The sequence below is a fragment of the Acomys minous genome (assembly GCF_964271855.1).
Source record: "Acomys minous genome assembly, chromosome: 18".
NCBI lineage: Eukaryota > Metazoa > Chordata > Mammalia > Rodentia > Muridae > Acomys > Acomys minous.
In genome coordinates, this window is record NC_140501.1 from 59,035,327 (window position 1) to 59,049,470 (window position 14,144).

Here is a 14,144-nt window from a genome sequence, read left to right on the forward strand (position 1 = left end):
ACCTCTTCAGTCTGGACACACTCTACTGAAGACAACCGCTTTGAACCCCATCTTTATTTCTTCTGTTGGCTTCTACCATGTTTCAAAACTAAAACCATGAATTTTGTTCTTCTACATATGTATGCGTGTATTTGACTGGATGTGTACTGTGATTCTTTTGCTGGGGATAAGACCCGAAGCCTTACATATGCTAAGCAAGTATTATGCCTGTGAAGCTACACCACAAGCCCTTCACTGTATTTTAAATTTAAATTTAGAATTTATCTTCATGGAATTCTTTAATGAGAGAAGAATTAACTTATTGACCTTAAGGCTGAATGGTGAAGTGTGTGTGTGCTGGGGGGCACTTGTGATGACTTCTTTAGTATAACTTGTTTTCCTCTCCTTACTGTTCAGCTTAAACAATTTTTGCATGTTAAGATTACTATGTATTTATACTACCCAACCTTTCTATATCTGTATTTTATTTTTGCAGTGCTAGGAGTTGAACCTGGTTCTTGCTCATTTTCTAGGAAGCCCTCTCTAGTGCTGGGCTTCACACTGGCTCCTCTCTGTATTTGGAAGTAATTTTGTCAAAGGGGCTCTATGCCTACTCTGGCAAGCTCCTCACTAGTTCTTATAAGTAATTACTCTAGAACTTTCCTGAGCTATATATCCAGGTTTTGGTTGCAATGTTATGTTTCCTTCCTTTAAAAAAGTAATTGCATGTAATGTTTATACATATATTTATGGTATTCATTAGGATTCTTCAATGCATATGTAATGTGCAGTGATCCAGTGAGACAATAATTTCTATCTAGTTCTATTGATGATCTTGGTACAGTAAGAAGCTTCCTTAAAAAGTGAATGTGCAGAGTACATTGCAGTTAGACTGAGTATAAGAAGACCATTAAGGGTGGTGGATCTGGACCCAAGGGGGTCTGCTCAAACTATTGTACCAACCAAGGACAATGCATGCAGTAAACCTAGACCCCCTATCCAGATCTAGCCAATGGACAGCACATTCTCCACACTTGTGTGGAGAGCAGGGACTGATTCAGACATGAACTCTGGTGCCCCCTTGGCAGGGGAGGCCTGGTGGCACTCAGAGAACAGGGAAGCAGGCTACCAGGAAGAGAGCTGATAGGCTGTGATCATATGGTGGGGGAAGGGGTCCCCTTCTGTCACAGACCTAGGGGAGGGGAATAGGGTGAAAGATGGAGGGAGGGAGAACAGAAAGATACAAATGAAGGGATAACAACTGAGATGTAATCTCAAATTAAAAAAAAAATCTGACCTGTTTCTCTAGCTGTCTGTGTGCCTACTAAGAAGCCCAATGTCTAATTGATTTTTCCCCCTCTGCAAATATGTTTTTTTTTTTGTGGCTTTGTGTCTTTAGGAAACATTTGTTATACAACAATTACAAACTTTTGCAACAGGCTAGTGCCCTTGTAGTATCTCACTATGACTTGTGTGTGTAACTAGATTCCGTCTCCCTCCGCTCTGCCCTGTAAACGGCTTTTAGTAAATTCTGCCATTTGGAGAAACGTTTCTGCTTACTTAGGCAAACTTGATTATTCGATGATGAAAATATATGTCACTCTAGATGGGTAAGGGAACAAAATAGGGCATGGATGTCTCTATTTAACTGAACTTGGGACTCAGTTTTGGAATTGATGTCCCTAGGCCTACCTCACGCACACGATAACTGCCTAGGCCTACCTCACGCACACGATAACTGCCTAGGCCTACCTCACGCACACGATAACTGCCTCCTGACTTGGTCGTCTCAGTCCCTGGTCATTTTCAGTAACTCTCTCCCCTCCCTGTCACCAATCTCCACAAATTACTCCCTGTGTTCATGTCTACTTGCTTTGTTTGGTGACCCACTGGGTTTAACCAGGGCAGTTTATAGGACCATGGGTTTGGAGCTGTCTGTTGGAGCCCGGTGGGCTTAGCCGTGGGCACACAGCTATAAGACAGTGATGCTCTTCTGGAATCTACCAAGAGCCAGCACTTGAGTGGTAAATTCTAGAGCCCTGTGTGCCCCTCCTGCTTCCGTGATGATTGTAGCTTGGGCTACTCTATGTGAGCCCAGTGCAGGAGAGCACAGTTGTGAGCTGATGAGTGCCGTGGCCGTGTGAGCCTAGAGGACCACCTTCCACAGCCCTTCATGTAACCCCAGCTCCCAGCTCTAACTTGCTTCCTGTCTTCCCTTCTGCGGGTGTTCCCTGAGCCTTGGAGCAGGAGGTGAAAATGTCTTCTTTAGGGGTGAGTGCATAAGTAGCCCATATTCTCGGCATCGTGGACAGCCACGAGTCACTGCTTTGAGCACCGTTCATTGTCAGAGTGGCCTCTCCTGTTTAAGGCTGGGGGCAACTTTTGTCTACGGCAATACACATAAACGGAGACATGGCAACTCAGGCCACACACTTTGGTTTTCTGCACAGTCTTGTGTGTATATGGGAGACCAACAGGAGTATTTCAGTTAGTACCTAAGCACTTCAGTAGAATTCGACAATTATCTTCAGCACCATAAAAATAAGTAAATAAATAATGAACAAATAAAAAATAAATACATTGACTTTATAAATTTATAAATTCTTAGGATATTTAATATTGTCTTCATCCTTAAGTTCTGGTAGTCTAGAACTCTTTGGTGATTTTCCTTCCTCATCCTTCGCTTTCCCTCCCATCCGTTTCTTCCTTTTCCCTTTTCTCTCTTCCTTCCCCTTCGGTGGTTTTGACACAGTGACTTACTATGTAGCTCAATCTGACCCCGAACTCCTGATCCCCTTGCTGTGGCCTCCCTGCTGCTAGGACTGCAGGCGTGCATCTTTATGCCTGGCAGGGTTTGCGGTTAGCAGCTTGATTTAGTTGTCCTGGGGCTCGAACCCATGGCCTTGAGCACGTTAGGAGGAGCGCTCACCCCTGGCTTTCACCTTGGGTCTGCAAGAAGACTGTCCTCCAGCAGAGAAGGGAGGGTGTCGTCCACGGAGCTGGGGCATGTGAGGCTCCCAGCACGTGGGTCTGAAACTCCAATCTATACACCAAGCCAGCATCTTGTGGGGACTTCAGCTTGGCCTTCTGCTCCTTGAGGGACTGGTCAGTGACGCCGTGGGCCGGACAAGAGGTGGTGTGTGTGGCTATCTGCCGGGTTCTCATGGATTTACTGTTCACAGTTGGGCGATGCCTGCTAAGCGGGCTCAGCTGGCAGGAGGTTTCTGGAGGCTTCTTCAATGGGAACTCACACACTTTGAGCCGCTGGTGGATTCAGAATGACCAGTCCCAGCCTGGCTTGTGCTGGGGACCATTGCAGCCAGCAGCTCTGAAGATGCCTCCTCTCTCCTGTGTTCAGCAACTCCGGCTCCAGGCAGCTTGGTGATTTGGCCCGACGAGTAGCTGCAGATCCATGTTTCCGCTGGGCTGTTTTGTGATGTTCAATCCCATTAGAGCACCCGTCCAGCAACCTCGTCCTCTCCTGAGACATGCTGGAAGCTTCTGGCCTGGAAGAAACAGGGCCTGACACGTTCATCCTCACAAGCAGCTGCCGGAGCTCAGGCCACACCTTGGACCTCAGCCACACAATGGGCTGTGGCCCACAAAATGTAGGGAGAGCCTGGGTGACCCGCAGCAAACACTGTCCTTAGAGCCATTTCACCCCAGTTCCCAGGCCTCACTGCTTGCTGGATATCCACACTTACACACATCTAGCCTGAACCCTCTGGATCTTTCCACCTCCCCATTCATCCGTACTTCTCTCAGCGCTCCATCCAGAGTCCAGCAGAGAGAGTCCCAGCGTCTGTCCCGACCCCACACTGGGTGGAGTTTTGAAATCTGCAGGCAAATGGATGGAATTAGAAACAATTATCCTGAGTGAGGTAACCTAGACCCAGGAAAACATGCATGCTGTATACTCACTTATAAGAGGATATTAGCCCAACATAGAGAGACACCATTCCAACAACCGAAATCAACCAAAATAAATAAACATCATAGTAACTAAATAAAAGGAATAGTAGGCTTAAAGTTGTGCTTCCCAAGAGTAGGCCGGGAATTACCCTGGATCTCAGTTTGTGTCTTTGGTTCAGTCTGTTTTCTTGTTCACTGACAACTCTGCCCTATAGACAGGGGACAAACATGGGTGAAGTACACGTTCTCCCTGTTTCAGTAATCTCTGAGTACAGAGAAGTAAATAGTGTCATCCCTCAGTATCCACGCAAGATTTATCCAGGACCCCCTGAGCTATCAGGATCCATGAATGCTAACGTCCTTTCTATAAATGGAATTGCTTGTGCACAGAACCTACACACCTCCTCCTATACGTTCAGGTCATATCTAGATGACTTACAATTCTCAGTGCAATGTAAATGCTATGGAAACCATTATAATGTGTTAATTAGGGGATGATAACAAAAAAGCCTGTACACGCTCAGTACAGATACAGTCGCCTCCTCTCAGATGTGTTTTATCTATGGATGCAAAGCCTTCCGTGCAGAGGGCTTATGTATGAATCAAAGCAGAGACAGCATGACGTGGGAATAGCCACTGTGGGTTGGAAGGCACAGAGCCCTTTAGAACCTGACCAAATTTAATGGGCGCTAAAGACGTGGCTGGGATGAGATGGGAGACAGATCACTCATTTGAGAGGCTACAGGGTGAGGGGAGAGGGTAGCCAGGTGAGGCGAAAGCCTGAGCAAAGGTTGCCAAGCGAAAGTGGAAACCACTCAGGTGCGTGTGGAATACGCAGCATATCGTGCGCGCACAGGGTCTTGCTGAAGGTGAATGCACATGCGTGGCTCGCAGCAGGCGGCTCCCAGATGGGGCTCACTGGCCTCATCACCCCAAGGGAAAAGATGAACGTGCGTATCAGAGTTTGAACTGAGAACCCACTGGAAGCACCTCTGATCAGCTGTGCCCCCCCTACAAAGGACATACTGTTGGGGGTCACTCTGTTGTTATTCAAGGGTTACCTCTTTGACTCACAGGAGCCCTTTTCTTTGCACTTACAGCACGGCCAAGTACAGCGTGTTAACATTTCTACCTCGGTTCCTGTACGAGCAGATTAGAAGAGCTGCTAATGCCTTCTTCCTCTTCATTGCCTTATTGCAGGTAAAGCTCGTTAGGAATTTAATCATCGTAAAACCAGTTTCGTGCAGAAGGAGATTCTCCTGGCGAGTATCTTTATTGGAAAAGTGTTAGAATATTTACATATAGTTTCCTTCCTCAAATTATCACTAGAATGAACAGGCGTGGTCTTTGAAAAAAAAAAAAAAAGAACAGGCTTGGGAGGGAATTCCTTGAAAAAAGTGCAGCCACTAAAAGGGGAGTGGAAACTGGTTCTCATGGGTTATACTTTGTCATGTTTACTTTTTTGTTTTTTTTAATTAATGCACATTTGTTACAGTAGTCACTATATTTCATTGTGATATTTCATACATATAAACCATGTATATATTTTTGGCCATGGAGGTTATACTTTAACCCATTTCCTATTCTAAGCACATTGCCATGTTAGGTAAACCTTCAAATGTAAACTATATAGCTAGTTTCTGAGTTAGCAGGCCTTTTATTGTGCACTGGAAGCGGAGCAGCCTAGTGAGAGGGAGAGTTGAGCATCCTGATTGCCTTCTCTGTGGAGACTTTCGACTGGTGCATTCTTTCTTGTGCTCTTTTACAGCAAATTCCAGACGTATCGCCAACAGGACGATACACCACCCTGGTGCCATTGATCATCATTTTAACAATTGCAGGCATCAAAGAGATTGTGGAAGATTATGTAAGTTTAGTCTCTGGACAATAAGACATCGTCATACGAAATTTGATGTGCACGTGACTGAGCCATATGCTTATAATAAGAAACTGGGCTACAGCTTAACCAGCTCCGAGAGGAGCGGTGGCGTTTGCTGGGGAAGAAGGTGTGGTCGATGTTGGTCCTAGGTGCTGCAGTACAGAGAGAGGCGCTCACCAGGATGCTAAGTTTTCATTCCAAAGGAGCAGAAGGGCTCAGCCTTCTTGGAAAAGTCTGACACCCAGCTAGTTCACTCCAGTCATTTTATGCAAACACATATAGCGTCACTGGGGCTGGGAAAGGTTCCAACTTCCCAAGTTATCTTGCCTGTGCTGCCCATGAGAGCAAACAACCCACAGCAATCTCAGTCCAGGTTTGCCAGGAGTGTCTTAGGACCAAGGTCTTTGCAGCTACAAGCTCTCACGTAGCACAGAGAGACAGCATTCTTTAAGGTTCAAGCTGTCTCAGAACAATTTCTCAGTCTCTACCTACTAACCCAAACATAGCTAAGGCTTTGCCGAAACATTTCACTCAAAGCTAGACACAAAGGTTTTTACTTTATCTCTCACCACAGGAATGTGTACGCTGAGAGTCCTAAACACCGGTGCGGTGACTCTGTGGCACTTCTATGTTCTGGGTCATTTTGTTCGACCTTGACTGGTGTTTATCACTATTAGTCCTTGTATCCTACCTTAGAGCACCTGGATCCAGGTAGCAAATGAAGCCTTTAGTTCGCATTCTCTGCAAGCAGCACTGTCCTTGTTATGCCTGAAGTAATTCCCCAAGAATCTTCCTCCTCACGCTTCCCTTACACCTCACTGACTCCAACCATGTCGCAACCAATGTCTGCCTCCCTCTTTCTGCTTTGCATGCACACACACATACATGCACACACACATACATGCACGCACACATGCACACACACATGCACACACATACATGCACACACACACATACACGCACATACATACATACATGCACGCAGTGCACACATACATGCACACACATGCACACATGTGCGCGCGCACATGCAGACACACATACATGCACACACATGTGCACACACATACATGCACACACATACACGTGCACACATACACACATAGATGCACACACACATACACACATACATGCACACACATACACCCTTGATTCCCCCACATACATATTTCATGGAATATGTAGTAAGCTAGCCTGAGAATGAAACCCGATGTTTGTTGTTGGGTTTAGAGTACTGAGTCATTGTTTCAGGCTGTCCACAAATAGCTGTGAGGAATTGGAAACTTTGAAAGGCTAGTAAATGATTAGAGCCAAAGTTTAGTCCCTTAGACTTAGAGTGGCCACGCCTAGACCTAGTCCCAGCTAACAGATAGCAAACCACCCAGCTGAAATCTACAGCGTTTGCATATTAGGTCTCCGTCTCCCCGTTACCCTCTGAGTTTCCTGCTTTCCATTTCGATTATTCATTTGGAACATTTGAATGTAAGAACCTTTGCTTGTTTCCTGTAACAGAAGCGACATAAGGCAGACAATGCAGTCAACAAGAAGAAAACAATAGGTAAGCTCCCAGGCTCAAGTACCTTTTCCATTGTTAATTTAGAAACAAGTCTTGTGTTCGTTAGTCTTGATCAGTAGCTAGTGATATTGAGAGACAGAAGAGTACCAAAATAAATTGTCAGTGTTTCTGTATTAGTGGTATTTCAATACTCTCAGATTTTAGAATACAAAATTTTCAGAAATTAGTTTATGTCCCTAGGAGTTTCACATATCCGTAGCCTTGGTTTGTTACTCATTTTCCTCATTGGTTTGATTTTTATACCACCTCAGTTTCCTGTTGCTGCTGTTGGAATTGTGTAATGCCTGCTCCCAGGCTAAATATAAATTTGGTTTGCTTACATGCGCACATAAGCATGTGTGCATGCACACACAGGTGATGCAGAGATGGCCCAGGTGAAGGCCCAGGTTTGCATAGTTGGCCATCCACCTTTCCACCAAGGATATGACTCGTTAGGATTAATAAGCACCACTTTCACAGAACCCTTTTGGATTTGCAGAAAGCTAACTTTTTGAGTCTCGCCAATATTAACTGGTTCATTGTTTTTTCTTTTACAGTGTTAAGAAATGGTATGTGGCATACCATCATGTGGAAAGAGGTAAGGATCAATTTTAAAGACAATACCTTAAAATATCAACTTGAAGGCTTGTCACAAATTGCTGATGTTGACGGCAATATAAAGTTTCCTGTGAGACCAAGTCCATGCCCACTTTATATGCGTTTCCCCATGAAGTCTGCTTTCCCATGAAAACTGACAGGTGCTTCCTCCATTCTGGCCTCTTCGAGAAGGACCTAATGTGGCAGTTCAAGCTGTAAATTTCCTTATTCTCCAAGGATAGTTCTGGAACCTCACAGGACTTGGTGATTTCTAACCCTATATGAGAAACATTCCCCCCCAGGTCCTCTGTCTTCTCTTTACCTAAATTCAAGTGTTTAGAGCAGTTGTTTTTAACTTCTGGGAATCCCACTTCAACTGTATTTGGTGGAAAGGTCTCTGGGTGTGAGCAGGGTTCCCAGGCAGGGGTGTGGGGGTGCTGATGCTTTTATCCTCAGAGTGGTAGCAAGAGGGACTTCCCTTCCTGTTGCTGGCAGTGTGGTATCTGCACTCACTGAGGAGAGGTATTGTAGTTGGTTGTTGGCTGAAACTGTGCTGTATTGGTGTTTTGTACCTGATAAGCCAGATTTTCATCCAGTTGTCTTAGCTGGGCTTTATTGATGGGCACAAAGTATTTATTTTAAAGATGCCATTCATCATTCTGATAGTCAAAACTGATTTTATTTTATTTTTTAAAAGAGAAAACAATGTTTTCAAAGGACAGCTTTAAGTATTGTTCCTCGCTTAAACATCTAAGTTGCACTAAGTGCCCCCTTGTAGGCCTTGGTGTGAGGAGCAATGCTGCCAGTGTGCCTGCAGCACTCTCTGTGGTTTTTATTTGATTTTACCTGGCTTAGGAGAACCACCCACCCTTTAAAGAAAGTTTCTCCTTGTAGTGTTTTGTGGAACACTGTAACCCCCGTGCCCTCACTGGCCTCTCGAATTTTGGGTTCAGCATGAACTTTGGAGGTTCAGTGTGATGGCTCTTGGTCCAAAGGCAGAATTTCCAGGGGGAGAACTGGTGCTCGTGCAGTGGGAACTGGTGAATCCTCATGGACCCTCCACCTCTCAATGGGTCTTCTGGCTGCTTCTTCCTCAGAAAGGCACACGCAGTGGCCAGTTGAAAAAGACTTGCATCCAAGTGGCTTGACACCTCTTGAAGTAGTGGGACATGGACTTCTGAGTTCAGGAGCTGGTGATCTTTCAGGCTCCCAGTGTTCCTTCCTGCTTGGGACATGTTCCACATGCTTGGGACATTGCCACCTTATCACAGGCCTGGCTGGATACATTGTGATTTCGATTTTTAATGCTTTATTCTGAACCGTCTTAAATGGGCCTGTTAGCAGATGCCAGAGATTGCCAAATATGGGGTTCATGAAGGAATATTCTTGTGAAGTTGTCTTCTCAACCAAGTAGGCCGTCCTTGGCAACCAGCACTGGTCAATCACACACGGGTCAGAGTCCCAGAATTCCTGATCCAGACAGCCTGGAGTTTGCGGTTTTTTCACAAGTTCGCAGGAGAAGCTCCTGCTGGCGACACAGGCAGCTCACTGCAGCACAGCAAACCTGAGGAGCTTGCTAGGGATCGTGAAAAGACGATGTTCAAGAGAGAGGGTAGGAAACACTGAGGTGTCCCTGAGAGCCACACACAGCTGCACTCCTGTGAGAGTGCTACGTTTGTGACAGAGCCCCTGGGCTTCTCTTGGCTCTGGTGATCTCAGAGAGTTAGAGCTCCAGAGCTGGGATAAACTCTGGGAGTTCTTTAGTTATTTCATAACTGAGAGACAGGAGGGACCCTCTGAGGCTGCAGTGGATTCAGGAGCGCAGAATAGCTCCCCCCCCCCCACTATATGATTTCTTTTAGCTAATACACACACACCTGCATGGGTTGGTCATGTGTGAGAACACCAGACACCAAAGTTGTAAGAACCATCTTTGGGTTCTAAGTCTGCACTTTCTCACTGTAGTTGAAACCTCTTAGTACCCGGTTCCTGGGAAGTGAGTACCCTTTTTTTTTAGAGATTAAAGAACGCCATTTCGCTTGTCCTCACCCCTTGAGTTAGGGAAAAAAAAAAAAAAGAATCCACTTCTTTATGAAAGGATTGCTTTTTTCTTTCTAGCTTTTATTAACTGCTTCTTCATTTTCTAAACTACTTATGGAAGATGTTTTGACTTAGAAACATCTTGGGCGTGCCTGAGCGCCCCTTGTGTTTTACTGTGGATCTGCTTTGTTCTGTGTGTTTCTTTCTTCTGCGTTCAGACTGCATACTGACTGGTGGCTTGAGGCAAACTTCAAGCGTCCCATGGGTTTGGGTTTTAACCTTGCCATTCTTGTCTATGCTGGACCTGGTTGCTTATAACTCCCTCACATATTTTGATAAGCACTCTTCTTCACCAGTAGGGTAGCGGTTCAAATCCCTCCCGTGTCCCAATAGCAAATTAGTGGGTTGAAGGGTGGTGGTAGTATTGGGGATGGAACTGGGCCTGGTGCATGCTGGGTAAACATTCCACGACTCACTCAACCTCAGCCCTCAAAAAAGAGTCACATGGTCACTGTTGGTCTGTGTGATCCAGTTGTTTCCACCAGTGTAGCTTTTGGAACAACAAGGCACAACTTTTTACCTGTTTTGTGCACTCTGCGCCTATTTGTGCACCAGGAACTGGTTCCCTGTGTCATCCCAGTGAATTCTGCTGACTTTGCCTTTCCCACTGGCACAGTGCATTAAGTTACATCCACCCCCAGAGTTAGACTATGCTTAGCCGCCTGTTTCACGCCTTGAACCATAGACCCGTGTCTGCTTCTTAGCCTCAATAACAGGTGGAGGCCAGTGAGGCGGCTCAGAGGTGAAGGTGCTTACTTCCAAGCCTGAGCTCCAGAACTCCTGGGATTGTTCTCTGACCTCTACACGTACACTATGGATATAAGCTTACACACCCATCTCTCTCTCTCTCTCTCTCTCTCTCTCTCTCTCTCTCTCTCTCTCTCTCTCGCTGTGTGTGTGTGTGTCTGTCTGTCTGTCTCTCTCTCTCTGTCTCCCTTTTTCTCATACAGACACATAAGCAAAATATAAAACAACAACAACAACAAAAATCCAAGGTGGAAGATGAGGATCTGAGTGACCAAGTAATCAGATTTTCTTCTAATTATCCACTTACCTACAGTTCCCCACACATGCCACGGCATTAATGCACCTTCACACACACACACACACACACACACACACACACACACACACGTGCACACACACATGTGCACCACACATGCACATGCATACACACAAATATTTTTAAAAACTAAATATTGTGTGCCACCCTTCTAAGCAGTGGTGTTGTTCACTTTCAAACTAAGGGTCTTGGAGCCTGTTAGAATGTGCTGCTCCCAGTCGGATGCAGTTTTGCCCTTTAAATGGAGTACTGCACTAGCCTTCCAGGCAGATTACCCACTTTTAAATTATTGCTGTACAACCTGGAGAAAGAATCCAGTGGGTAAAACCACTAGCCACGAAATATTGACAAACCAAGTTCAGATCTCTGGAACCTATATAAGAGCCAGACATGGTGGCAAGTGTCTGTGGTCCCAGCACTCCTATGACGAAAGAGTCCCTTGGAAGCTTGTGGGCCAGTTAGCTTGAACTGTGCGGTGTAGCAGCGAACAACAAGAAGAGGTTGTGCCTCAAAAACAAAATGGGATGTGAAGACTCACACCCAAGGTTGCCTTCTGACCTACACACATGCACCATGGAATGCAGACACAAAAGTCATAAGCATTTAAAAAAAATAAAAATAATGGCTGTAACACTTTGGCTATGTGACCTTGGTCATGCTGTTTTGCTTTAAGGCTTAGTTGTCCAGTCTGCAAAACAGAAGACCTTTCATACTGTGACTTAGCCGAGTCCGTCAGCAGTCCCACAAGATGAGTGCTGTTATGCTTGGAACACACGAGAAAGCGAGGCACACAGTTCCCATAGCTTTTCCATGGTGACACAGCTGCTCAGGGATCCAGAGAGGGACAGACATCCAGCTGCACAGGCCAGCATCAGAGCCACCCGTGTAACACCTCCTCCGTGAGCAGCTATGGAGGCGTTTGAGTATTTGAGGCGAGGGGATAGTTGGAAGAAAACACGATCTTTATGCTTCTTCACTGCTCTTTTCTCTTTCCTTTCCTTTCTTTCTTCTTTAAAAAAAAAGTGTTAATGAGCCATCACTGCTAAATTGCAATATTGGGGCTCAGTGGTTGAGTGAACTCTGCATCTGTTGGGTCAGGACTACCTGTAACCCCAACTCTAGAGACTCTGACACCATCTCCTTCACAGGCACCTGCACTAAGGTGCATATATGCACACACAGACCGCAAAGACAGATGGCAGACAGACAGACAGACAGAGACAGACACATATACACACACACCTATAATTAATAAATTAAAAAGTGCACTGTGGTCATTTCTCCATTTCTATTGGGTCTAGTTCCAGGTTGATAACAACAGATGTCAACATGAATTAAATGCTCGAGTTCTTCATATAAAATAGAGAAGCATTTGCATGGAACATATGTATATCTTCCCATAAATGCAAAATTTCTAGATTACTTGATTTCAGAAAACCCAATGCAATGCAAACGCCATGGGAACAAACAGTGTTGTGGTATGCAGCTTAGGGGACAGTGCCTGCTGGGGTTGCAGTGTGTGATGCCCAGCACAGAGGCAGCTTCTGATGTCTTTGCTAATGCTGTCACTCTCCTTGTACTGTTTCGTTGAGACACTGCCTCACCATGCAGCTCAGGCTGGCCTGGAAACCGTAAGCGCTGGGGTTCTAGGTGCGCACCACCACTCTGGGTCACATATACTTCTCTTGGCAAATATTTTGCATTTGTACATGCTAGAGCCAACAGATGTGGAGCTTGTGGGTATTGGGGGGTGGGCAGCTGCAGCACAGTAGAAATATCTGCCCATTGTTCTTGTAGGGTGTGGCTTAGTTACGCACTAACTTTCTTCTTCATGTATTTAACCACCCGTATCACATGTGCTTTCTCTTCTTCCATGCCTTCTGTCCTGTCCCTGGTCTCTAGGTGGCAGTGGGAGACATCGTGAAGGTCCTCAATGGGCAGTATCTTCCAGCAGACATGGTCCTGTTCTCCTCCAGGTCAGGTGTGCCAGTGGGCGCAGGCTTTGAAATGAACGTTAAGGACAATATAGAACTAAACCGAACTGAAGACATCTTGATTCATCTCTTCTCTTCTATCCCATGACTTCTCCTCTCCTTACAAGCTGAGCATCCCTAATGAGCTGTGGTTTCGGATTTTGGAGTCGAGATTTTGAGGTGTTCAGTTGTTAAAGTCTACGTGAATAGTTAAAAATCTGAAGCGATAGAAAAGCTGGGAGGACTTCAAGCCTCCAGCATCTCGGATAAGTTAGGGATGCTCAGCCTGGACCCTTGTCAGTCACCTCCTCCTCCTTAGTGGTTTATTTTGGTTTGGTTCACTCCCTTGGGTTTTTCCGAACCCTTTTCCTGGTTTTCCCCCTGTGACTCCAGGGTTTTCCTTACTGGTCAAGACACTGATCAAAGGGAGTGAAGCTCAGTGATCTTCTTGGTCCAGTCCAGCCAGCAGTCTGTCCTCTAGTCCTCAGCGTTGCCTGTGAACAACTGCTCTGAACCGCAGGAGGCATTTTTTCTCAGCGTAGACACACCCTACAGGCAGCTATGTTCTTCACTCTCTCTGCCCCAAACAGTCTCTGCACCCCTGGGTGGCTTTGTGCTAGGAACAGTCATCGCCACACAGGTGTGTGCAGAATTGAGCGCTGCCACCCTTAGCTTTCTTGGCTCCAGGTGTGAAACATAGTGCAAAGAAGGAAAACCAGTGTCAGGGGAACAGGGACCTGTTGTGGAGGTCAAGGTTATATTATGTGTTGTTAAGACTATAACTCCCTCTGTCTACACACCACTGGAAAGTGCAGGGGCTTAGGCTGCTTGTGTTTTCTTCCTTTTTTTCCCCCTTGGGTAGGATTTATCCCTTGTTAGAAGCCAAGCTTACCATTGACTTTCCCTAGGGATAAAATGTTTAAAGATAGGGCCTAAACCATTGGAGGGGGAAAGAGCCATAAACATGGGATGCGATTCACCATGTTCAATAGCAAGAGAGAAACTCTTAGACATATTGGAATATAAGTCAGCCTGCAGTTTGTGCCAGGAATCTTCTCTGTGACCTCAGGTAAGCTGGCTTACCGG

The 14,144-nt window shown here is 45.7% G+C and overlaps 1 protein-coding gene across 5 annotated transcripts in view; it reads left to right on the forward strand.

Annotated features, from left to right (window-relative positions):
• ATP8A2 (ATPase phospholipid transporting 8A2) overlaps positions 1–14,144 on the forward strand; it is a 543,049-nt gene that overhangs the window by 140,651 nt on the left and 388,254 nt on the right. For all 5 annotated transcript variants that reach the window (XM_084768271.1, XM_084768273.1, XM_084768274.1 and 2 more), the window contains 5 exons: positions 4,992–5,091; positions 5,660–5,758; positions 7,283–7,328; positions 7,883–7,923; positions 12,988–13,061. In XM_084768271.1, the coding sequence (XP_084624397.1) occupies positions 4,992–5,091; positions 5,660–5,758; positions 7,283–7,328; positions 7,883–7,923; positions 12,988–13,061 (360 nt within the window). The remainder of the gene's footprint in view (positions 1–4,991; positions 5,092–5,659; positions 5,759–7,282; positions 7,329–7,882; positions 7,924–12,987; positions 13,062–14,144) is intronic.